The sequence below is a fragment of the Manacus vitellinus genome, unplaced genomic scaffold (genome assembly GCF_001715985.3).
Source record: "Manacus vitellinus isolate BGI_N305 unplaced genomic scaffold, ASM171598v3 scaffold_15_pilon, whole genome shotgun sequence".
Taxonomy (NCBI): domain Eukaryota; kingdom Metazoa; phylum Chordata; class Aves; order Passeriformes; family Pipridae; genus Manacus; species Manacus vitellinus.
In genome coordinates, this window is record NW_021939122.1 from 12,896,685 (window position 1) to 12,920,813 (window position 24,129).

Genomic DNA, 24,129 nt, shown 5'->3' on the forward strand with positions numbered 1-24,129 from the left:
GGTATGTTCATATAGGGGTTAGTCCTTGACAGCTTGTCTTCTGATTGCTCCCAAAGTAACTACAAATATGGAAATTCTGGTGTATATATATATATATATATATATATACACACACATGAAGTTTTCAACCACTGGATTCAGTTTACCGTACTCCAGCAGATGTTCTGAGAGAGAGTGTTGTTACTGAAAAAAAACCTTAACACCAATTGAAAAGAAAACAGAAGAGACTTCCAGCCAGCACCACTTTTCTTATATAATTTATTCTGGGGGTTGTTCTTGAATGATAATAAATGTGAAAAATATGGTATGTACATGAAAAATGGAATATTGCAGGTCCAAGCAGCAATGAAACCCCCATAAAAGAGTATTAAGAACACAGATGTGTAATTCTGTTTGTAACTTTTGGTTCTGTGTTGGTGGAGCACTAAAGTGTAGCTGAACTTAAGAAAAGATGCAAAATTACCAAGTGAGTTCATTGAAAATGTTCTCTATTTGTGACTTCATCTTCTCATTTTCATCCATTCTTCTCTGCAAAAAGGCCTGCATGTCTGCCAGTGTAAGGGCCTTCCTTTTCACCTAAGCAAGCAACATTGTGACAGTCTGAACTTTTTCAGCTTTGTCAGTACGTCAGGACAAGCTTCTTCAAGAACAGAGAAGACAAGTTCTTTAGAAAATATATGTATATATAAATATGCAGCCTGGTACTTTGAGAATCCCAGAATGAGACATAGAGGTTACAATCCTTACACTCTGCTCAGAAAATTAGTTGTTCTTATATGCATAGTTTTTTCCCATGAAGGGAAATCATATTTCCTTCTCTTTTGGTAAAATTTCACATATCTCTTTCTCTGGATAATTCAGATTTACACCTTCATGTTTTTATACTGAACAAACAGATTGCTAGAAATATCCAGAAACACCCTTCATTAAGAATTGCTCTTTATATTTTAGAAAAACATGAGAATGCATTGGTATAAATGTAGAATGCTAATGGGAGAGAATGACTCCAACAGATGATGGGAATCAAATACCTTATCATTTTTGTGGTACGAATAGAGAAAAGGAAAATTATCTTTTTATTTGTAATGAAACAAAATCAGGGTCGCAATTATTCTGATCAAATATGTCCATATTAATATCCTAATTTTTCCTCTGAAGAACAACTACAGCTAGAACTAGACTACAGGTTTCCCTGTTATTCTGAATTGAATATGGCCAGAAGAAACTTTCAAAGTCAAATGGAGTTAATATATTCTGCAGTGTTATTTCATCACTAGCTTGACCGTACATGAAAACTCCACTGAAGTTTAAGAATCAAAACTATCAAGAAGTATACTGGCAAAATAAAGAATTTTACATACCAGCTCCTCACTCTCCATTTTCTTTCGTCTAGCTAGACAAAAATTTTTCCATATAGACTGCTCTAAGCCTTCAGGCATGTGCTCAGGACTATCCAGTTCATCCATGGCTTTCATTAAAAGGGTAAGTGCATCTTTGTAATCCTCAGAGCCTGAACAATTCCCATATGGATTAGGTGTGTCAAGGAGCATTTCTGTCCTTGGGCTCCTAGTGCACACACACAGCACAGACAGGATTTACTTTTTATTTTCTCTTGCATAAATGAAGGTCACAAACAACAAAGAATGTTTCATACTCTCAGTCTCTTGCAAAAAGCAAATAGGTAACACTATATCTTACACAAAATAAGAATATATGGTCTTGAGACCTGATGATTATTTAGATTGCATTTAAAATAGATTTTGTGGAGTGAACACGGAAATGTAAATACTCAAAATAGCAATCGTTAGTGTGATGGGAAATCAACCATTGTTAACTATCCAGTAAAAAGCAGGAAAAATAATTTAGACTTGAAATAAATAGCATTCTCATTCTTGGCTCACAAGAGATATCAGCCTTTAAGCAATGGAATCAGAGGGGATCTTACTTCGGTCGATGCGTGTAAAGTCGGTGAAGTTCATCAAGGACATCGTCAGGTGTGTCAGCAAACTGCTTTCTAAAACGACGTTCCAGATTCTGGGGTGGGGCAGAGGGAAGAAAGCTTTCTTGTTACCACAATATTATTTTTTAAAAAAAGCATCAACCTGCCCATATCTTAGAAATACAGAATATGGTGATCTTCCAAGCACTCCCAAGCATCATGGGAATCTGGACTATTCCATACATTATTCTGTGCACACACTGTCCTCCACTGCTTTATTTCAGCATTATTAACTTTAATAATCAGCAAGCTGACCAGAACTCCTGCTTACAGAGAAGTATGTTCTTCTCATTATCAAGACACAACATTAACTTTGAACTTCTGTACCTCCTTATCTTTCTCGAGAGTCTCACCTTCTCTTCACCTATTGCATCTTTATAGGGGCCTGTGTAAGCATCAACTTTACTTTTTGCAGTCAGGACTGTTTTTGCCTTCTTGACCTATAGCAAAACCAAAAGATTTCAGGAATGAAATTCAGCCAGCAGAAGCACCGAATGGCTATTCCTATACAGTGATGAAGCTGACACTTTCTTATTTCTAGAGAAAATCTTGTGAGCTATTTTTACTAACAATATAATGCCTTCTTCAGGGGTCACTTATAGACACTGCTAAAAGATGATCAGGTGTGAAATTAAGCTAGACCACTGCTTAAGAATGTAAGAAATTTGTGTTAGAAATACTTCCAAGTCTTTTTAAACACTGAATGTAAAGACATATGATGACATTTTTTTATCACTTGCCATAGAGATTTCCTTTCATGTCAACCCAGGTAAGACCAGTCAAAAAATCTCCAGTGTTGCTCAGTGGAGAGTTCTTCATTTTAGAATGCTATCTCCCCATTGCCATGGCACAGTTCTGCTCTGTGTCAGGACTAAGGTCATCTGTTTTATTGAGGCTGTTAAATGCTAATACTCTGCTGGGGAGACCATTTTGTTGTATTTGACAGTTTGCAGGGAACAAAAGATATATAAATGGAACCATTTAGTAAATTTAAAAAAAATGTATTTTGAAAAATGTAAGCTGTATAGACTTTGCTTGGATAATTTTAAAACTAGGTCAGCCTATTCACTGGTAGGGGCTAAATGCCTGCTTTGGAATCCCTTCCTGTAGCTCACAGAAAAAAAGGCTGCCTGCAGCTCCATGCACAGTGCTCTGTGCAGGTTGAGTAGGAGATCTGACATGGGGAGGCATTAGTGTATTATCTGTGGACTCATCAACAGCTCCATGAAGACAAAGTAGGCACGGCCTTGGCAGGCACTGGACACCTCAGTGAAAAATGTGATGGCATTACATATCGTTTTGTGCATCTTCCTATCATAAATACACCATAATTGGTACTTCCAGCTTGATACTGGACACTAAAAAACATTCTACATAGCAAGCAAATAGCAGTATGTCCTTCTGAATGTATGGAATTTTACCAAGGAACTCCAGATGAACCAAGTCAAGTATTTATTGAAAAAAACAGATCTACTTATAATATATGTCACCTGTACAAGTTGTAAAAAAATCAGTGACCCTGTAAATTGTCAGAAAATCCTTTATGGCAAGATTTTGATTTGGAAACAGCAGACTTCACAAGCAACTGTACTGCCAATGTTATACTTCTCCTAAGAACAGCATTCTAAACGGTAACTTACTTTTTCTTTCTTCTTTTTTATAAGGCAATTATGAAGTCCAGCTTCTCTAGTGTCCAATTCTTCATCCAACAGTAAAGCACAAGTGAGATTGACTATTTTGAGCTCTTCCTGTGAAATTATTATAACAGAAATGTTTAACATTCCTGCTGCACAGAGGCAGAGATGAAAAATTATTATTTTTTGCAATACCTGGTAGATGACCATCTCTGATTTCACTTTCCTTTCAGAGAGTTTGCAGACAGTCTCATCAAAATGTTGTGTTGTTTCCTGGATGGAAGCTTCAAGTTTCTTCCATTCATTTTCCAGTGTCTGGGGAAGGAAAGGACAAGAACAGCAATATTACATCTGAAGGAACAAAAAATCTCTAATATATCTATATTTATATCTACATATATATATATATGAGATGCTGGAGAATGCACAATATGGAACTGTATACTTCAGCCAAAAGGCTCCAGAAATTATTTGCTTAGAAAGAGAGTGCCAGGCTACCAAGTTATGTAGTTCAAATACCACTTTGAAGAATACGTATAATTTTATTATTTGTGTATGGCATCAGCAACTCTGGGAATGGAACCTGAAAAACACATTTTAGGAATATAAGTATTCCATTTGTGAAGGAAAGTTACCTTTTTCAGATACCCCAAATTTTGGCACATATGAATTGGTATAAGTGGAGATTGACTTATTCTATTGTCTAAGATACCATTTATTTAATATGCCACATGATCTTTGATCTTCATTTCTTCTTTGTTTATCCTATATATTAGTATTCATTTTTAGAACTTGCTCCTGAGAAAGATCAGAAGCTTTGCTCATGAGCACTGTGAACAAAACCACTCCTCTCCTCATTTTAATTTACTTTTTTATACTCTTCTTTTTCTTCATTCAGTTCCTTGACTTTTTTCTCATATTCTCCAAATATTTTCTTTTCTTCATCACTCCAAAGATCTTCAGGCTTGGATATAAAAGGAGGTGGAGGAATATTCTGGAAGTATTAAAGAAAAATAGACTTAAAAAGCAATATTAAGTCTATGTCAGCACACTAGCGAACTATAGAATGCATCAAATTTAATGAAAGGTATTTCTTAGAAAGGTATAAGCCTTAAGTCAAAATAACATATACATTCTATTGCTTTGATCTGTTACTTGCACCAGTAGTTTTGCTGTATATATATTGTGCTATTCTCACTTATTTGCTTACAGGTATTCACTACTGAATTTTGTAAAGTACAATTATTTTGTACTCAAATATACTACTGTCCATACAGGATATATCATATTTTCTGTTTCAGAACCCCAAATCTAACTCCATGCTAACTTCTAAGTGGAGTCCTAATTTTCCAAAACAGAGCTGTTCCATGGGTAGTGCTTGGATCTGCCCTCACCCTTTTCTGTGACACTTCTTCCCATTCTTTTCTTCCTCTACTACTGTACTATCTATATTTGCTGAGTTAAATGGAACACAGTGTTTTTCTGTAAGACCAAAGACATGGATAATAGACCCTTCCCCTAGGCATATAGTTGTTGTAATGCTAATAGTAGATTATGTTCCTACAGTATTCCACTGTGATAGGGACAGGTGTTGATGGGTAAATCATATACAGGCAGTAGAATCTTGTGGTCTCCTTTGAATCCAATGTACAGTCTCTTATGGAGTCTATCTAGTCATAATGCAATTCTACAATTCTCCAGCTTTCTTCTGTCACTTAGGTTGGAAATATTCACTTGTTGAATTTCACATTACCATAAGAACCCACAAGCTCCCAAACCACATGACAGAAACACATCTCACCATTTTCAGGATGTCTTCCTTTCTGACTTCCAGCACTCCACCCATCATGTCATCAAGAGCACGCAGTCTGTCATCATCCTGGCAATGACCACAAAGAAATATTTTCAGGTACAAAAGGAAGTGTAGTAATTGCAAGTTATGGGGACGATCATGATGTTCACCTCTAGATCCCCGCTATGATTATTCAGCGTGTCACTAGGAAATCACAGAGTCACAGGATCAACTAGGTTGGAAAAGTCCTCTGAGATCATCCAGTCCAACCTATGACCTAATACCCCCCTGTCAACTAATAATGCAATAATGCTCTTTGGTGATGTGTGTGAAATATGCCAAAAGTCTCACAGTGAGCCTAACACTATCTTTTCTTCCCTCAGCTGGTCTATGTAGTTCTGATTGTAAATAATAACAAGAGGGAAAAGGTAAACATCATCATTACCTGCCATTTCAAATTTATTTTCCCATGCTACATTACTGGAATATTCCAGTGTGACATTAATTAAATAAGCCTACCCAGAGACAAAGGCCTATTCAGTAAAAGGACACTACTTTAATTACCGTAGCTGCAAGGCGTTTTTCCATTTCAAGCTTAGCCAGCATTTCTGCTTTTTCTTTCTCCTCTTGAGTCAAGTATTTCTCAGCTTTAATCTGAAGGAAGAAAATGAGGTTTGTATCAGGGTACTTTTCTTCAAATTTGATCACATGTGGACTAAGAATCTTTGGAAATATGGTGGTCCTGGTTTTGGCTGGGATAGAGTTAATTTACTTCCAAGTAGCTGGTACAGCACATCCCTGGCATCAGGGTATTGGTGGTGAGCAATTGTTTTTCATCTGCATCAGTTGTTTTTCCTGGATTTTCTGTCTTTCTCTTTTAATTACAATTATTATTATGATTTCATCACATTTATTATTACAATTTTGATTATTATTGTTATTATTATATTTTATTTAAATTATTAAACTATTATAATCCCAACCTATGAGTTTTCTCACTTTTACCCTTTCAATTCTTTCCCCCACCCTGGTGGGTTAGGAAGTGAGTAAGCAGCTGTGTGGTGCTTAGTTGCTGGCTGGGGTTAAACCATGACAATGGTGTAACACTAATTCTTAATTCTTTTTGTATCTCTGCTCTATGATAATATTTCTCAAGATGAAAATTCTCCTTTTGAACAGATCCAAAAACTATATTTAAATATCCTAAAAATACAAACGATGCCATCCTTTTTTTTTATGTTGTTTTTTATGCATGCCTTTTCTGACAGTGGAATAACATGGACTGGTGAGAGAGCAGAGAGAAGTTGGAAAAGACTGACCAAAAGAGCAGATCAGATCAGTGGAATGTATTGTATTAGAAATACAGTATTTCTTTATAAATTATCAATTGGATGTATAAGTACATCATAAAGTATGCTTTAGTACTTAGATACTTAGTTTCAAAATGCTGCTCAGAGAAAACAGAGAAACCCTTATCTATGGAAGCAATTCCTGAAAGCCTGGTTTGAATCTCAGGAACAGGGATATTTTCTACCTAATTTATGGGCATTTATAAACTTTTAACAGCAGTAAATTAAGTTTGTATACATTTAATTCATTTCAGATTGACTTACTAAGAGTTTTCTCCCTAAAAAGAAAAGGGAAGGAAATGAGCCAAAAAGACGATCTTAAGTACACAGACACATCTGTTTTAAGGGTTTTCAGTACTGACACAATGTCTGGAAATGAGAAGAATTAGAGAACTGTAATTGAGTGGGTGAAATAGAAAGATGTGTTTTTCAGACACCTCTGAATCTTGAACAGTAAGTGCTCGCTCTGGCATCTCATCATCTGTAAGAGCTGGCTCCCACACTTCCACTTGGAGGTCAAGTTGTTCCAAGATTTCTCGGATCCTCAGGTTTCTTTCTTTCACTCGTGCTATCTCCTGCTCCTTTTGTTGTGCAACTATGTCAAATTCCTTATTAAAAGCAGTTTTCACTTTGTAAATGATGTCCTGAAACACCAAAAAAGGAAGCAGCAGTACGGCACAGGTCACATCCATCCATGTTTATGTACTAGTCCACAAGCCAACAGAAGCATAAATGTGTGTATTTGTACATGTGACAGGGAGATAAACTGGTAAAGCCTTTTTGTGAAAATCATAAGGGCAGAGCTCAAACTTTGTTAAACAGAGTTGGACAAATTATCTTTTTTTTCCCCCTGGAAATTTTTATTAATTTTCTTCTACGTATTTGCCATTTGACAAAGATTCTGAAAGAAACATACTGCTGCCAAAGCTAGATAAAAAAATAGGCTGCCCTTTATTTGTGGTTTTTGCCCTCTTCAGCTGGAAGAAGAAGGTGGTTCAATGAAAAAAACCTGGGACCTGTAAATCTAGAGATTGTAAATTCCAGGTGCAGGGAGTCAGAGTAAAGGACATACTTTCCTGATGCAACCTGCAGTTTCAATATGCTTTCATGTAATTTCTCTGACATATGTAAGTAAAATGTGCCCATTAAACAAACAAACACTGGAAACTGTTTTTTTTTAAACACCTGAGACCTTATAATGATTTTAAAAAGTACATATTCTTATTGGATAAATTCTTCTTTTAGTATAAATAACTGATCTCAACAAAGAAAATTAGAACATTAAGAGAGAAAACAATGTGCCTCTCTTACTGTGTCAATTTACTAAAATGCATCATGAGAATGATTTCAGTTCTATCATTAAACTTCATATTTTAAGATGCTTATCTGTTTGTAATTTGTATTACAATAAATATTTGTGTCTGATGATTATTTCATTGATTTATAATGTAATATTAAGTTAGGATGTGGTCAGGCAGGATGGCAGATAAGGTACCATCTTGCTGGGAGGAAAAAGGCTGTATTTAATGTCTAGACAACCATCTAGCCCTTAGGAAGCTCACTGCATTGGCCAAGAGCACTGAAGATATAGCTACACCTTCTTATACAATATGAGTCTTTAAAGCCATACAGTAAAAAGATCTTGTTATATCCAAGTGGAAAGTGTTTCTTGTGTTTCTTTACCATCTACTTTAAACACTAGTGTATCAATTAGATTTTATGTATAACAATGTTTAACCATTTTGCTCTGCTACCATTTACAGCCGTAGAGAGCTCTGAGAAGGCAATGCCTTATACTAATTTAACCACTTGCAGCTCATCTTCCTAAGAAGCCTATTCTGTAGCGTGTTTATGACTTAATAAATTGGTCAGGGTAAGAAAAGTAAGAGAGTCTGATACTAATGAATAATAAATAACAGAAACATTAAGGACTCCAAATAAAAGGTTGGTGAGACTGTAGGGTAAGGAAATAGTGTGAGGATCCAGCTGATCTTTCATTCAGCAGCAAATAACAGGGAAAGAGGTAACAGGGAAAGAGGTCATGTTGTTACAGGGCATGCTGAGATGTGCAAGCTATCTTTGGCTCTGAAAACTCAAACTGAAGCACCAGTGGGCAAACACAGATACCCTCAAACTGGGTAACCAATCTCACAAAAATGTTGTTCTTCCACCCCCGAGGTGGCAAATCCACGTGGTACTCTACTGCACTATGTGCATTTGTCGGCTTTTGTCTCAATTACTCAGTGACCTGTGCAACTCTCCATTGTTTAGTGAACAAATCTAACCATGCCCAAAATCTAACAGTGGCTGTGACTGCTGTGAAAACAAACAGATATGACAGTGTTGCTGCAGTAAGAGAAATTTCAGATGTCACCTTCAACAATACTATCTGATTGACTCTCTGCTCCTTGGTGTGCAAATCACACTGGTGATATAGGATAGATGTGTCTCCACCATACTGAGAGCTCAGACTTCCAATCAGGCAGAAAGATTCACCATCATCAGCCACAGCTTTTGCTTCCTTCTTTCCTTCTTCCTCAGATAATACAGTCTCAGACTCAGTCTCAAGATCTTCCTTCTGAACCTGCATTTCACAAACATGATCACTGTGTCACATGTTTCACTGAATCATGTACAAACGTATGAAAAAATTCTAAAGGCTACTATATTCTTCCATTAAATTCAGTGATCAAAATAATACAAGTTGAAATGATCACATTTGGAATATTTGGACCATTTGTACATTCTCCAGTACAACACACGGACATACTGAGGCAAGTCAAGTAATAGGGCACTGATACAATTAAGGATTTGAAATATCTAACATGTGAGGACAGCCTGAGAGAACTGGAATAGTTTGGCATCAAGAAGGAAAAGGCTTGGGGGATTCTTTTGCCTGAAAGAATTGTCAAACAACATGGGAACTCTTTTACTGTGAGAGTTGTCAAACATGGGAAGAGGTAGCCCCTAGAGGTTTTGGAATCTTTCATCCTTGGAGATATTCCAAACCTGACTGGACATGGCCCTGAGTAAATTACTCTGGGAGTGCTGGACAAGATAACTTCCAAAGGGCTTTTCTAAACTCAGCTATTCTATGGTTATTTAACACTAATACATTTTTTTCTGTGTAAACCCACAATGTTTCATCTTTATTTATATTTTTAAAATTTCTTGACAATTTCTACAGCAAGAGAATGGACCTTAGGAATGTAACTAGATAAAGAACTGTTAAGATGCCATCTCAGAACATCCTGATCTGAAATGCTTTTATGCAGTACTTCAAAAAGGTTGTACCTTAAGATTAGCTGTCTCGGTATCCTTTAACCGGAGAACTTTCTCCAAAGTTTCCAGCTCTTCTTTACTGCGTTCCTCCAGGGGATAATTCTTCACTTCACAGTCCATATGGAAGCACTGTTCAAATTTAAAAACCAAAAAACCCAAAGTAAAAAGTTCTTCAGAATGCCTCTATTAGTTTATTTGTTCAATACCTGAATGCTAAACAGTTTTTAAGACTTCTTAAAATCAGGAATAAAATTGAGGCTTAATTAATACAGACAACGTAGTATAAATAGATTTTTTTTTCCAAATTATCTATGGATATGGCCTCTTTATTCACAGAATTAAATCAAAACTAGATTTTTTGTAAAATGACTTGGTCTTTCCCCATCTTCGAGATAATCCAGTATCATCATTTTGACTCATGTCCCTCTGTTTAAAATGGGAAAAATCAGGGTTAAATTTTGCCTTTATGTTCTGTGTAGCAGAAGTCATACTGACTGCACACAGAAAAATAGGATTTACCTCTCCTTTTAGCAATACTGTAAAGAGTAAATACATTGTCTGAGATCAAGAAATTTAAGAGTTGCTTATTTGCTTATCAGAACTCTTTTCCAGCTTGGAAGGTAAAATCCACCAGGCTCAGAGAAAATGAGCAGAATGAAAGATCTGCACAAGCCCCAAGAAGAAGTAAAGTTTTTCCCATACCATAAGCAAATCAGAAATATGTTACTTTGTCTCTGTACCTTAAGGAATAAATGCTGCAGAAAATTACTTAGAAAGCAGGGGTTACCTTAACTGCACGTCCTTTTACACACAAAGCATCCCAGCACTCATACTTGATGAAATCCTGCAAATAGCAGTTGGATAAATTCTCCATCTCAATCGCCTTCCTTGCCTTTCAAGATACAGAAAAGAAAATAACAAGATGTGGTTCGAAATAACAAGATATGAACAATTTGTGTGGAGTTATTGAAAGAAAACTAACAGATTAAATGAATTACCAATATTTAATCATCCTAGACAATCACAGCTATCTTCTCCAAAAACTATATTGCATAGTACTGAAAGGCATAATTTTATATGTGAAAAAATGCATTCTAGAACTTAAGCAACGGGCCCAATGCCACAGTGTCAGATTTATAGTTGTTGGCATAGATCATATTCCAGTTTGCAATGTCTGCATCAGCACTTTCACCTGGCTTCAAAAAGTGACTTTAAATACTTTTTGGTTTTCCTGCTTCTCAGCAGTGAACAGCAACTTTAAGACAATCCTCTGTTCTTCAATCATTTTTCTCATTTCCACTGATGGTTTTAAAATGTTCCCCCATTCTATCATACCCTGGCCACTTCTTGTTCAGCCTCTGCTTGCAGTCTTTCCTGTTCTTCCATATCCAGGTTGAACTCCTGGTGCTCCAGTTTCTCAATGTCTGGCACCTGCTCATTTTCATGCATCATTTGCTGAATCTGTTTTTTAAAAAATAAGCATAAGGAGTAAAAAGTAATTTGAATGTGAATAGAAGAAATGCTATTTTTAACACTTCAGAACTTGTTATTAGAGAAAATTATTTTAATTACTTGCACTTTTAACTGCTTCATGGTAATTAGTAGAATGTGCTGCCTGTACCTAGTGACAGACAGCACTATGTGAGTATATTTAATCTTTCTTAAAGTTGATTTGAATGTTATATGTGAACTTGTGTATACTCTCTAAGAACCTGTAGTACACATTGCTTTGTTCTTTGATTTGAGAACTTTATTAAGGTGTTATCACTTTATTTATCTTGTGCAGTTCAACAAAGGGCAACACAAAATCCTGCACCTGGGTAGGAGCAGTGCCATGCACCAGGACATGCTGGGTGCTGGGCAACTGGAAAACAACTTTGAAGAAAAGTAGCTGGGGGTCCTGGTGGCCCAAGGTGACCAGGAGCCAGCAATGTGCCCTTGTGGCAAAGAAGTCTCACAGTATCCTGGGCTGTACTGAGTGTTGCTAGCAGGATGAGAGAGGTGAGAGGCATGGACACGCTGGAGAGAGTCCAATGGGATATGGGACTGGAGCACATCTCATATGAGAAAAGGCTGAGAGAACTGGGACTGTTCAGCCTAAAAAAAAGAAACGGCCTGGGGAGAATGTAACCAGTGTATATAAATACCAAAAGGGAGGCAGGTGCTAAGAGAGCAGAGACAGGCTCTTTTCAGTGGTGCCCAGTGATGGGACCAGAGGCAATGGGTACAAATGGAAACACAAGAGATTCTGCACAAATATCAGGAGACATTTTTTTACTGTGAAGGTGACTGAGTACTTGAATGGGTTGTCCAGAGAGGTCACGGAATCTCCATTTCTGGAGATAATCAAAACCCATCTGGACATGGTCCTCAGCAGACTGCTTTAGGTGACCCTCTGCCTTATCCTCTTGCAGATTGAAGTTTTTAAGGAAAGAAACAGAAGAAAGAGGAGAGGACAATATTTTCTATCAGGTTGTTAGGCCTGCTGAGGGGACAGGTTGCTCAAAGTATAAGGGTGGCACAAAATATTTATTTGGAGCAAAGGAAACTGAGAACCAGACAGGCAGTTTCAGCCTACAGTTCCTGAAGAAGCACACCTCTCTATTACCTGTCTGCTCAGGGTTTATGACAAAAATGTAACTGAGAATTAGAGCTAGCAGCCATAAAGGAAAGTGCCCTTGTAAACAAAACTGGGAAGCTGAGCCATTACCCTTGTAAGAAACTCACAGTTTGACGCAGCTTTTTAATTCCCATTTGCAGCTCTTGCTTCTGGTTAGCAAACCTCTGAGTCTCTTCTCTAATGACCTGACATATAAGAAATGTGTTATTGAAAGACAAAAAGATACAAGAGAAAAAAATATTGAAATAATCTAAAGGAACATTATTTGTACAGAAAGTAAAACTCCAAAGGTATTAATAACTGAAACAGACATAATCCTAAGACAAAAGGACGATTCTTAGGATTGCCACAGGAGAAAAAAAGATTGTATAACCAGGTCACATTGTAAACTGTACAGTAATAGAGCATAAAAGAAAGAAAATATTAAAGAAAGAAATAATTACAAGTGTAATGATTACAGACACATTGAACTGCATAAAGCCCACTGTCAGATTTTTTAATCCTTATATTTTTCATTTTCCTAAGCATTTTCAGTGGAATAAACTGACATCTTTTACTCATTCTGGAAGCTGTGATATTTTCTTTGCCCCTACAGACTTCTAAAAGTCTAGATCACAATGCCTTAAAGAAAAGTCCAAACCTGATAAAAGCTTTAGAAATAAGATTCTTTTTACAGCATATAATTTAGCACCCCAAATCACTAATGACTCTTGAAAACTCTGGCTTTGATTGATACTTGTTCTGTGAAAGTACCTTCTGTATTTTCTGACCTATCCATGTCATGTCATTGGTATTTGTGACGTTTCCATCTTCTTCTATCACATCTACACTGGAAGATTTCAGTGGTGCCTCCTGAAATTAAGGATAGAAGCATCTAGCTCAGGTACTTAGGGAGAATGAGAGAGAGGCAGAAATGAAATAAAAAATGGACTCACATTAGAAACACCAGCACCAAATTACAATGTGACAATTTGTCCCTAACCAGTCTTCATATTTGATCCTGCAAATCCTTGCCATTATGCAAAGTCTTTTGACTCAAATAGGCTGACTGTACTAATCTCTGTAATAATTTTATTTATTTCAATAGAAAAATATACAGGTAGTAACACATAATGTCACAGTAACATCACACTGGGAACAACAGTAACTTCACATGAGGAGAAACTGACTCTCACAGAGTTTTCTGTGGCTGAGGAAACCAAGTGAAATTAAAGATGTGAATGTCATCTTCACAAAATTATTTCATTTCTTTGATAGTACTCTTCCACAAATTACTAATTAAGCATATACAGCCTATCCTCAGGAGTATTATTCCACTTTAACAAAAGGATCAGTGTTCATTTTGAGGACAATTTTTATTATGTGCAATTTTATGATAACTATCAAACACTTTTTCCCCATAAAAATAAAGAGAACACCTTAAATTTCTCTTCTGGAAGTGATTTTGATGTGGATCCTGGGTCAAACTGCCATTCTGCCATAGATTTTAAAACAGCATTTTCATTTGAAGTAGACTTGTTCAGTATATCAAGAAGAGATTGCCAGTAAAAAGCAGCTTCCTCAACTTCAGTTTTCTTTATCTTCCTAGAGAACAAAAAGGGAACTGATGTATTCTTTGTGTATTATGGAGGCCGAAATATTAAATATTCTTTATAATACAATTACTAAGTTGTTTAAAAATGCCTACTTAATATTTTTACATATGATTCATTATTGTTTGAGTTCTAGAATTGCACAATTAAGTGAAGTCTCCACAGAAGTAAAAATTCTGAAAGGTGGATTACCCAGATTAGAAATATTGCTCTGATGGGAGTCATCTTTAATCTATGCATCTACCTGAACATTCCTTACACCACAGAAAAACTGTGGTTCAAGTGTCTCTCATTCCTGATGTCTGCTAAGAGCTCTCTATAGCCACAGCTGAATTCCCATTAAAGCTGTGATAACTCTTTATGGCTGAGTTAGAATAGTATCTCAGGAGATTATATTCCTTTTATCCCTGGAGAGCCCCTTCCAGATGGTTTGAGAGTGATAAATTTCACTGTGGGTGAAACTTCTCAGAAGATACTCCTACATCTTGTGCTGCAACCATACCCAAAGTGCAAGGCTTCTCCTGAGCTAGGAAGACCAGACCACCTCTAAAGATGAGAGGAGTGATTTTATTTCTATCCAGTTCTTCTCCTTACTTGGAGATAAGAAAAAGGAAGTCTGGAACACAAATGGATGCAGAAATTTGTCTGTCAGGATACAGGAATTGACACTGTCAACATTGATCTGCCTCTTTATACATACTTCCATCTCAGACACACCAGAGCACCATCGTTTTCATCATTAACGAGGATGAAATTGCCATCCAGTGAAAACATCACGGATCTGATTCCCCCTCCTTGATATGAGTGACAAGGCTTTCGAGCAAGTATATCCTAGAAAAGTCATATGAGCAGTATCAGCAAATCGGTTTTTTTATCGGTTTTTATGTCTGTAAATTACTTTTAATATTTAATTTTAAAAAATATTTTAATGTTTCTTTATTTTTAGATAAAAGTCAGTCCAAAATGGCAATACAAAGTACGTAAGTTCAAAGGCTTTGATTACAGATGTGGCTAGTTTGTATATATTGATTTTGCAGGAGATGAGGAGTAGCAAAATTATCTCCTCTAAGATTTGCTGAAGAAGAAAGTAAGTAGTCTGTATGAATGTACACATGTTCATTATAAAAACAATTGTCCTGTATAATGCTATGTCAGTTCACGTTCAACATGATTTTTTCTGGACCACCTTATATTCAAGGAAAGAAAAGTTTACAATGAAGGAAAGTAATTTTGACACCTCTTTGTCTCTGTAAAACAAACAAAGCGTGTGCCCAGACACCCACTTACCATAGTAGAAATATTGTAGATAAACAGAACACCATCTTTTGCTGCTGCTGCCAGCCACTGGCTGTTGGGTGATACACAGAGGAAACCTGATCCAAACTGATTGCTAGGAATCCTCTTTTCTGATGAAAATACTGGTGGATCTTCCAACATATTCTGCCAAACAAACAAAATGTTAGCAGCAGTTTAGATGATGGAAATCTCTCTGCCATTTTGAGAAGACTAACGAGGGCTTTGTGGATTAGCACATGCATTGCAATTTAAGATGCTGCTGGATTACTGAGCTCAGGGAGCAGTGCTATTGCTATGCTGCTGATTTGCTTCTCATCTCTTTCAGAAGGGTCTATATTCATTATGTTTGGGCCTGGAGTTTCTTGGCTCAGAAAGGATGAGACACATCAGGGAGAAATGCTGACCTTTGGAATTCACCTTCTTACTTGACTTGACTCTTAAACTGGAGGAGACCTGAGCTGCAGAGAGCTGCAGTTCAGCTGCAGGCAGTGACAGTGGCTTCCTGAAGCCTCCACTGCTTCACTGTGAGGCAGGGCTGGGCTGGGTTTGCAGTTGCATCTGCGAGTCCTGGGCTCACGTTGGCTCAGTTCCTTCACTACCTGGATATCCTGGCTACTCAGCAGATGCAGAAATGCACAGCTCCAGCACAGAAGCCACATGTGAAGTGCCTACAAGCTGTACAAATTTTAAGAACCAATACAGTAGAACAAGGAGATGGCTTTTGCCAGGTTTCTGAGCAGGTGGTAGGAGACTGAAAGTTGATGAGTATAGATGGAGTAGGTATTTTTAGTGGAGAGGATTTCATTAAGATAAGATTCTGCTATATTCACTTCATCTACATCCTTTGTTTGCTGGTATTTAACCACCACTCAAAATAAAGCAACTCTAGAGAATTACCTCTTCAGAGAGATGGTATTTACAGATGAAAGGTGCACAGGTAAAGTAGCCATACACAGTGTTATCCTTCAATTTAACCGCTGAGCTCAAAGGGTAATCCAGCTCATACTGCTTCTTTTTAAAGGCACTAGCATTAAACATTCCTTGGTCATTCACACACTTATCATTATCTAAAAGATCGAAAAAAGAAAGAGGGAGGAAGAGTTATCACTACCACTAATGCAGGTGCTTTGCCTATCACATAATTATGAAAATGATTCCCAGCAAGAAATGAGCATGATGTGAGTTTTCAGGGAAGTGATTGGGAATTAAGATACTTAGATTTAACACTAACTCTGTGTGTTGTGCTGATGAAGCACACTGAAGTGAAGCAGAGCAATAGCTCTAGTGTCTCTAAAGAAGTACTAGAAACAGTTTATCCACAGTGATGTGACAATTTGCATACAGTAATTTACCCTGCATCATGAGCATTACGCCAGCAGTGCTAATTAGTTTGCATGCAGGGTCATGTCATTGTTGCCTTCATCTAGAACTTGTTTTAGGCATCTCTGCCATGTGGAACAAACAGCCTGGGTGATATAGGTTAAAACAGTGACATTCACATCTTCAAAGGGGCATTTTATTCTTTTTGGTTCTTTAATTTGAGCTTTAAAGGGACACCTGAAATTAAGGCTGATAAAACACCTGATATTAAGCCTGAAATTAATACAAAACTTGTTGATTTTCAGCAACTTTGAAAATCAAGCCCCATTTTATACGTCTAAAAATAGGCAAAAGAAGCCCAACAACAGTGAATATTTAAAGAAAATACTAACTTTGTTGAAAACTACTTTTTAAAAAGTTTGTAAGCTGGAAGGCCTTTTAAAAATCAAATAACTAGAAAATCTGACACTAGGCTTTTTGCCTTAGAAAAAGATCACAGTTTTTATTTCAATTCTTACCTGTTGTGATTGCTGAAGAGAAACAAAAAATTTCCAGTCTTGCCCGTTGGACCTCTGCTCCATTAAGAAGTACCATTACTTCAACTAAGTCATTCTTAAGGTCAGAAACTACAGAAAGATCGAGCACTTCATCTGCTAACACTGAAGCAGGCAAGGAACACCAATGGAAATTGTTACTGAAGCATGGTAACATTATTTTACTAAGATTTCAAGTGAAACAAAACCAGACCCCTGTTCTGAATAAACCCCTGCCCAACCACTTCAACCTGGTTTCAGGAAGTGCTGCATGCACACAACTACACCTGAGGCATTGGCTGCTGAGAATCCCTAAGCACCAGAGTGTTATTATTACATTAAACATTCAAATCTGAGTTTACATCCAGTTTGAATTATAGCAATTTGGAGGCTCTCTGCTGATAACTGCCAGATAAAGCACAGACAAATCCTCCTCTAAGAAGCCAGACAGACAATGAGAACATGATCAGGAAAATTATGAAAATTATTTAAGGAGATATAATTCCGTTTGTTAAACCTATTATAATATAATGTCTTTTATACCTAAAATTATGCTAAAGATCTATAAACACAGCTGAGATCTGTAAGAATAATGTTACTGGAATTGAAACAGACATGTTCTGTAAGAATAAAGTTATTTGAAAAATAAATTTACAAATTTCACATATTTTTTCTGAGTTAAAATTCCATCATATTTTATTCTACACTATCAACAAGCAAAGCTGACAATTTCAGCAGTGCCCACGTTAAAGATGTCTGCGGTGGAAATTTGTAACAGGAGATTGCACACAGCTACCTCAACCTACAGTTTTTTAGTCTAAATTCTCACAAAGGTCTTCAGTTCTTTGCCACCACTATTACTTTTGTGCTGGAGCTGTCATCAGCTGGTCAGCCAATCCATTCTTTTCCTTGTGACTCATAAAAGCTCTGGAAGAAGGGTAGTATTGGTACATTTGCTATCTAAAATTACAGAGAAAAAGAAAAAATAACAAAAAAAAGACTGGCCTGGACAAAATAGGTGGGAAGAATATCTTTGATCCTCCAAGAAAATAAGTATAATGAAGGAGAATGCCTTAATCTGATCAGCAAGTACACTTAAATTACAGGTAATAGTGAAAAGAAAATTAATGCTGTTACATATATTACCTATATACCCCAGAACTTGGAATAATTTTGATGGTCGAGCATCTAGAATAAAGACATGTCCTTCTGTAGTTCTTGCAATGAGGAACTGGCCACTCTGATCATAACTAGGTAAAATACAAACCCAAATAGAAATCAGTTCAAAACAGTCAGTAAAGAGTCAAATAATTTTACTTCCATGACTTCCTAACGTCACTGAGAGCATAAACACAGCTGAAGTCCATAACTTTAAGCAAATGAATAAATAACAAGGGTAACAAAAATCCACCATATAAGAAGAGATTACCAAAAGGCTTAAACTTAACTTCACAAAACCTCAAATTTATATTCAGTGAGAAATAACCCTCTAAAGTCAGATACATGGGATTGTCCATAATTACTGCGTATGGTGATCTTTCAGAAAAATATCTTATACATCAGTATCTTCAGTACTCAGTTAAACCTTCTTAAAATACAGATTTCTTATATTTCTCTCATATAAATCCCGCTACTACTCCTCTTGCAAGCAGTTCAGAAGATGATAGAAAAAAATAGAAGGTGTTAAAATATTTTAATTTGTTATTCTTAGAACAAAGACTTCAATTTTCAACTAATATCATTACTCAAGCAATAAACCCACAATATTCCTACCCTTGTAACTCCATACTTACTGCAAAGACAGCACTGGAAAGTTGGAAAGAAAAATTCTGTGAATAACTCGTGGAGCTTCAGCTTTGGTAACATCAAGGAAATAGATTTGACCTCTTTTGGTCCCTACAGCAACACTGTTGGAGGAGGGACAGCAAGCCAGAGCAGTTGCCTAGTCAAGAAGAAAAAGACATTTAACAGTTCCACATATTTTTATATGTTATGCTATGTGTTAGTATGCAATTTCTTTTGCTATTTGAAGGTACCTAAAATTTGAAGCAGAAAACCCAAATGGTTTATCTAAAAACCAATTTTTTTTAACAAAGAAAGTATTTTAGAGACATCATAGGAATTCTACTTATGCTCTGTAGCTACACATCAAAAGCTAATTCTGTTCTTTTCAGGAAAAAGAACCCCACCATTATATCCACTATCCAGATTTTAAGTGAAAGAAGTTTCACCTAAATAAAATAGTGAGTGTACTGTTATACGTACAGCTGTTACAGAAAGTGATTTTTTTTCTTACTATGTCAGATTTCAGGGTTTAAATGTATCTTTCATGAGGACAAAGCATTAATAGCTCAAAATACTTTTATCAACTCATTTCTTAAAACCTCTTTTTCATATCAGTCAAGGCATTTAGTTTTTATACTCTTTAAACTTTTCTGTTACTCATTAAAATAAAAAAATAATAAAACATATCATAAAAAAAAGCATAAAATTTTAGACGTTATTTACAAATTTGTGCCTAAAGACACATCACTAGAACATTTGGTTGAAATGTTTCCTCTGCTTTATGGTCAAGTTAAACACATGATTAGTTCAAGGAAACATTCTGAAATATAATATTTTTTAAATCTCATTCATGGGTTGTTCAAAGACATTACTGAGCTTTCACCAATTATTGATCCAAATCTGTGCCATATTATGCTATCAATTGAAAAATATTTTAAAAAAGTTAAGTATCAGTCACTATATAAGCTCCTGGTTATGTGTACCTCAATATCAAGGTTTAGCTTGCCAAGGCAAGTTCCATCTTCCAGGAGCCAAACTTGTACTTCACCTGAAATTGTTACAGACTGTTGAACAGAGAAAAACATAGTCAAAAGAGGATGAAATAACCAAATAGTTTGGAAGTGACTAGTGATCTTCTATAGAATATAAATTCAGCTGATCCCTGAGCATAGCAGATCAAGGGTTACAGTTTCACTTGAGATTATCTAGTTTTTCCTCTAAGTCCAGTTGCTGAAAGGTACACCTACCTAAGGAAAACATTTAGTAATTTTTATAAATTGTTGCAACTACAGGAATGGTCTTTAGCAGAATGAGACAATTTAGGACAAAACATATAAGCTGGATCAATATCAGCATTTCTACCTTTCTGCCAGCAATAGAACAACCTGCTTACAATTTTCTTTGCATAGTAAATAAAGGGCTTGAGGAGAGGTCTTGTTTTCTCACATGAAAAATGATGCATATAATGGTACTTGAGTTCTTCTTATATCCAGGAAATTTTTTAATTCCACAGTAAAGTAAGGCTAGAGATCACTCAACCCTCACATGACTCACACAGAATCAGGTAAAATTTACTGTTCCCATGCTAATGGCAACAAAGAGATTCAGCCAACTCAGTTGACTAAGACCTCAGGTTTCCTAGGCTGGCCACTTGAAGGATTCCTGGCCTGAAAATGAATTGCTGGATAAAATATATGTCTTGCAGGAGTAAAAGACATAGGAGGAAAGCAAAGTATTTCTTAGAATGGACAGATCCATGAGTAAGGCCTTCTTTGTCCCTGGACCCAGGATAGAGGTATCTCTCAGGATGTTCCAATTTGTGCAAAAGGCTGAAAAGATCAGTAGAAATTTCTTTTTCCGACATCAGTTCTCTGAATTGAATCCACCTTTTGCTCAGCTATCTTCCCAAACAATAGTAAATCACACAAATCAGCAGCAGAACATATACAACATTTTAGCAATCCATAAATTATCCAACCTGCACTCCAGGGCAAATTCTGACCCTTTTATAGGCTGTACCTGAATTAATGCCATTTACTTCCTTAATAAGAAGTTATACAACTGTAACAAATATCAGAACCATCCCAATTCCGCAAGGCCTGTACTTTTGTGCCTTTCCACATATTGGTTACCTGGAAAGAGCCACTTTTCTATAGAAAACAACACAGTTTCTTACCACACAGTACTTGTTCCCTGGAGTAAGAAAATCAGCTGCCAGAAAACAACTGCTGCATGTGTCCAAAAGTTTGACAGCTTCTCCACTGTGGGCAGGTTTGTAACTATAGACTGGTCCCTGATAAATAAAGAGAAATGGTCCATCACTGGGCTATGAAATTTTTCATTAAAAGCTTTCAAAGACTTCAAAAAACACCCATCTTTATGAGCTTCACTCTTTGAAGTTTTATATTTGACTCTAAATTGAGGTAAAAAGTGCCCAGTAGGATTCTTCTGAATTTAGTGAATTATATTAATTTATGCTAGCTGAAGATGAGATTAGTTCATTTTCGAGTGATCCAGCTAGTCACATTTTCAAGTTTTGTTTCTCAAAACTGCTTTAATAAAATAATGTAAACCCACTCAATTTCATGTTACTCCAGAAATCAATAAATCTTCTAAACCAACACAAAACAAAAATCATAAATCTTTAGCTTTAAAAGATGTTTTTATCTAAATATCTTAAAGACTCTTAGAAACAATTTGTAACTAATATTGACAAAGATTTTAGAACTTCTCTACTCATTTTACAAAAGGAGAATGAAATCAGAGAGTGTGAGCAGTTACCATTGCACTGCTGTTCTGTACACAAAACCTCACACACACAACTACAAAAACAGTTAAAGAGTTTTAAAAATGACAATTTAAGTTATTTACAGTCTGGGAAAACAGGTAGAATTTGAGTATTTGGGACCCTTGTGTAAGATTTCTGGACATCAGGCTGGTTAAAGAAGGATCTTGGACTGGGTTGCCAGACAACTTTATGCACATGTGGAGAACAACTACTGCAGAGTCACAGTAGGTCTGATATACCCCAGCTACACTTTTCTTCCTGTGCAGGCACACATCAACCCTACAGTTCATGCCCAGTAGGTCCTCTATGACCTGGACACACGGGAGACCTGACCATGTACTCCACTGTGCACACAAGGATTTCTTTCTGTTGGGAAGTCTCAACGTTAGGCACTTTATATTCAACCATCTGTAGGAGGCAATTGTTCTGTGCTTCATTAAAAGTCTTCCCAATTTTTAGTAAAAACACAGAATGGACTATGTCCATCTCTCATATAATTTGTTGACTTGTGTGATTACATTAGACATTTCATACTAATAGTATCAGTATACACATAGAGAATCACAGGAACATCCCAGTATGTAGTGCTATTATCTCAAATGCTATACCTGGTCAGTGACAAGCAGAAGACTGGCGTAATCAGGAGAGAATATGAGGCTAGATATGGATTCTGAGATATCAGCACAGACTTTCATCTCATACTGCAGATCTTTGATGTGATAAAACAATAAAATGCCATCCTGTGCAGAAAGGTACAAATCCACATGAGGTCTATGTCACTTATACTATCTGGCAAACTGAAGTGCAAGAATTTCTGAAAATCTCTGAAGTAGCAATGTTTAAGTGAATCCCATCACTAATGCTCCCATTTTTCTTTAGCATCTCTAAATCCGAAGGACTCTTACCCTGGATAATAAATCTATTGAAAACAAAGGTGTTTTTTAATACAATTCTTAGTAACAGCCCATGTTTGATAACAACAGACTCTCTCATCAGCTAATAGTTAAGATTTCATATTGTTCTTTTTGAGACAGAATAAGAATTTGTCCCACTCTTAAGCAGGAATGTACAATGACATTGTCACATTGGTTAGATATTGAGTTAGATTTTGCACAAAACAATTTGGCAGTTCTCTTGGCCATTTTGTCTCCTTTTCTATATTTTGTCCATCCTTCTATCTGGTTCCTCTACAGTATTCTTAGTCTTTTGTTAAAAACAGGATTGTCCTCTTTTGTTGCTTCTTTGACTACAAAACTGGAATCTTTTCACACACTACTCCCCTGTCTCAAGTCTTAACAAAAAAATATAGACAACACCAGACCTTTATAGTCCTGCAGCCCTTCACTTTTTCTATCTCCTGTTTTTGTGGTGAACTCTGCAAATATGCTCCATTTCAATGTTCTTTGATCTTCACACAATAAGAGTAAGTTAAAAGCATAAAGGATGCCTCACCCTTCCAGCTGCGTATAGTCCTTCATTACAAAATGCCATGGAAAATACTGGGTTTTGCCGATCACTTAGTTCGCCACCTGAAGGCACAAAACCAACAAAAATTACCAAATTTAATTTTTTTTTTGTACTGGGAGCTCAAAACAAAGTGTTTGAAACAAACCCTAAATCCTACCTCCAATAAATTATAAGTGATTGCAGTTCTAAAAAAAAAGTTGCTAAAACAAAGCAGTAGGGAACCTATTCTAGCATCACTTATTCCAATTTAAATGAGAAAGAACAGAAATTATTCCACTGCCACTGTTTCTCCTGAGGTTTTAATTTGGCTGCCTATTAGCACAAAAGCTATTAATCTTTTGTCATGTAAACACACATAAGATTGCCAACAGTGTGTCTTACAGAAACCAGTGTGAGATGAGTTTTCCTAACCAGCTGTACTCACATATTATTACTCCCAGACATCAGTGGTGCTGCCCAAAAATCTATTAGCTTGATTTGAACATGGAAATACCTTTCTTTTTCTGTACTTCTCTACGAACATATGACACCACATCCGATATTTTCTGCATGTACTCTACACAAAAGAAAACAATTTATAATGTCAATCTTGCTTGTATGTCAATATTGCAATCAAAGTCAGTTGTATTCCACTCTACTGAACAAAGGCCAGGTTCAGTATACTATATTAAA

The 24,129-nt window shown here is 36.3% G+C and overlaps 1 protein-coding gene across 2 annotated transcripts in view; it reads right to left on the minus strand.

The window, feature by feature from the left end:
• CFAP43 (cilia and flagella associated protein 43) overlaps positions 1-24,129 on the minus strand; it is a 40,947-nt gene that overhangs the window by 6,113 nt on the left and 10,705 nt on the right. Inside the window, exons 7-33 of one of the 2 annotated variants that reach the window (XM_018069285.2) lie at positions 23,951-24,013; positions 23,443-23,519; positions 22,599-22,730; positions 21,379-21,495; positions 20,186-20,266; positions 19,211-19,359; positions 18,564-18,667; positions 17,403-17,543; positions 16,462-16,631; positions 15,556-15,708; positions 14,969-15,099; positions 14,095-14,260; positions 13,430-13,528; positions 12,784-12,861; positions 11,392-11,517; positions 10,844-10,948; positions 10,069-10,185; positions 9,149-9,358; positions 7,212-7,418; positions 5,990-6,079; positions 5,435-5,512; positions 4,502-4,627; positions 3,829-3,948; positions 3,640-3,747; positions 1,946-2,034; positions 1,362-1,566; positions 464-576 (exon numbers count right to left, since the gene is read on the minus strand). In XM_018069285.2, the coding sequence (XP_017924774.2) occupies positions 464-576; positions 1,362-1,566; positions 1,946-2,034; positions 3,640-3,747; positions 3,829-3,948; positions 4,502-4,627; positions 5,435-5,512; positions 5,990-6,079; positions 7,212-7,418; positions 9,149-9,358; positions 10,069-10,185; positions 10,844-10,948; positions 11,392-11,517; positions 12,784-12,861; positions 13,430-13,528; positions 14,095-14,260; positions 14,969-15,099; positions 15,556-15,708; positions 16,462-16,631; positions 17,403-17,543; positions 18,564-18,667; positions 19,211-19,359; positions 20,186-20,266; positions 21,379-21,495; positions 22,599-22,730; positions 23,443-23,519; positions 23,951-24,013 (3,355 nt within the window). The other variant, XM_018069286.2, reaches the window with a different exon arrangement.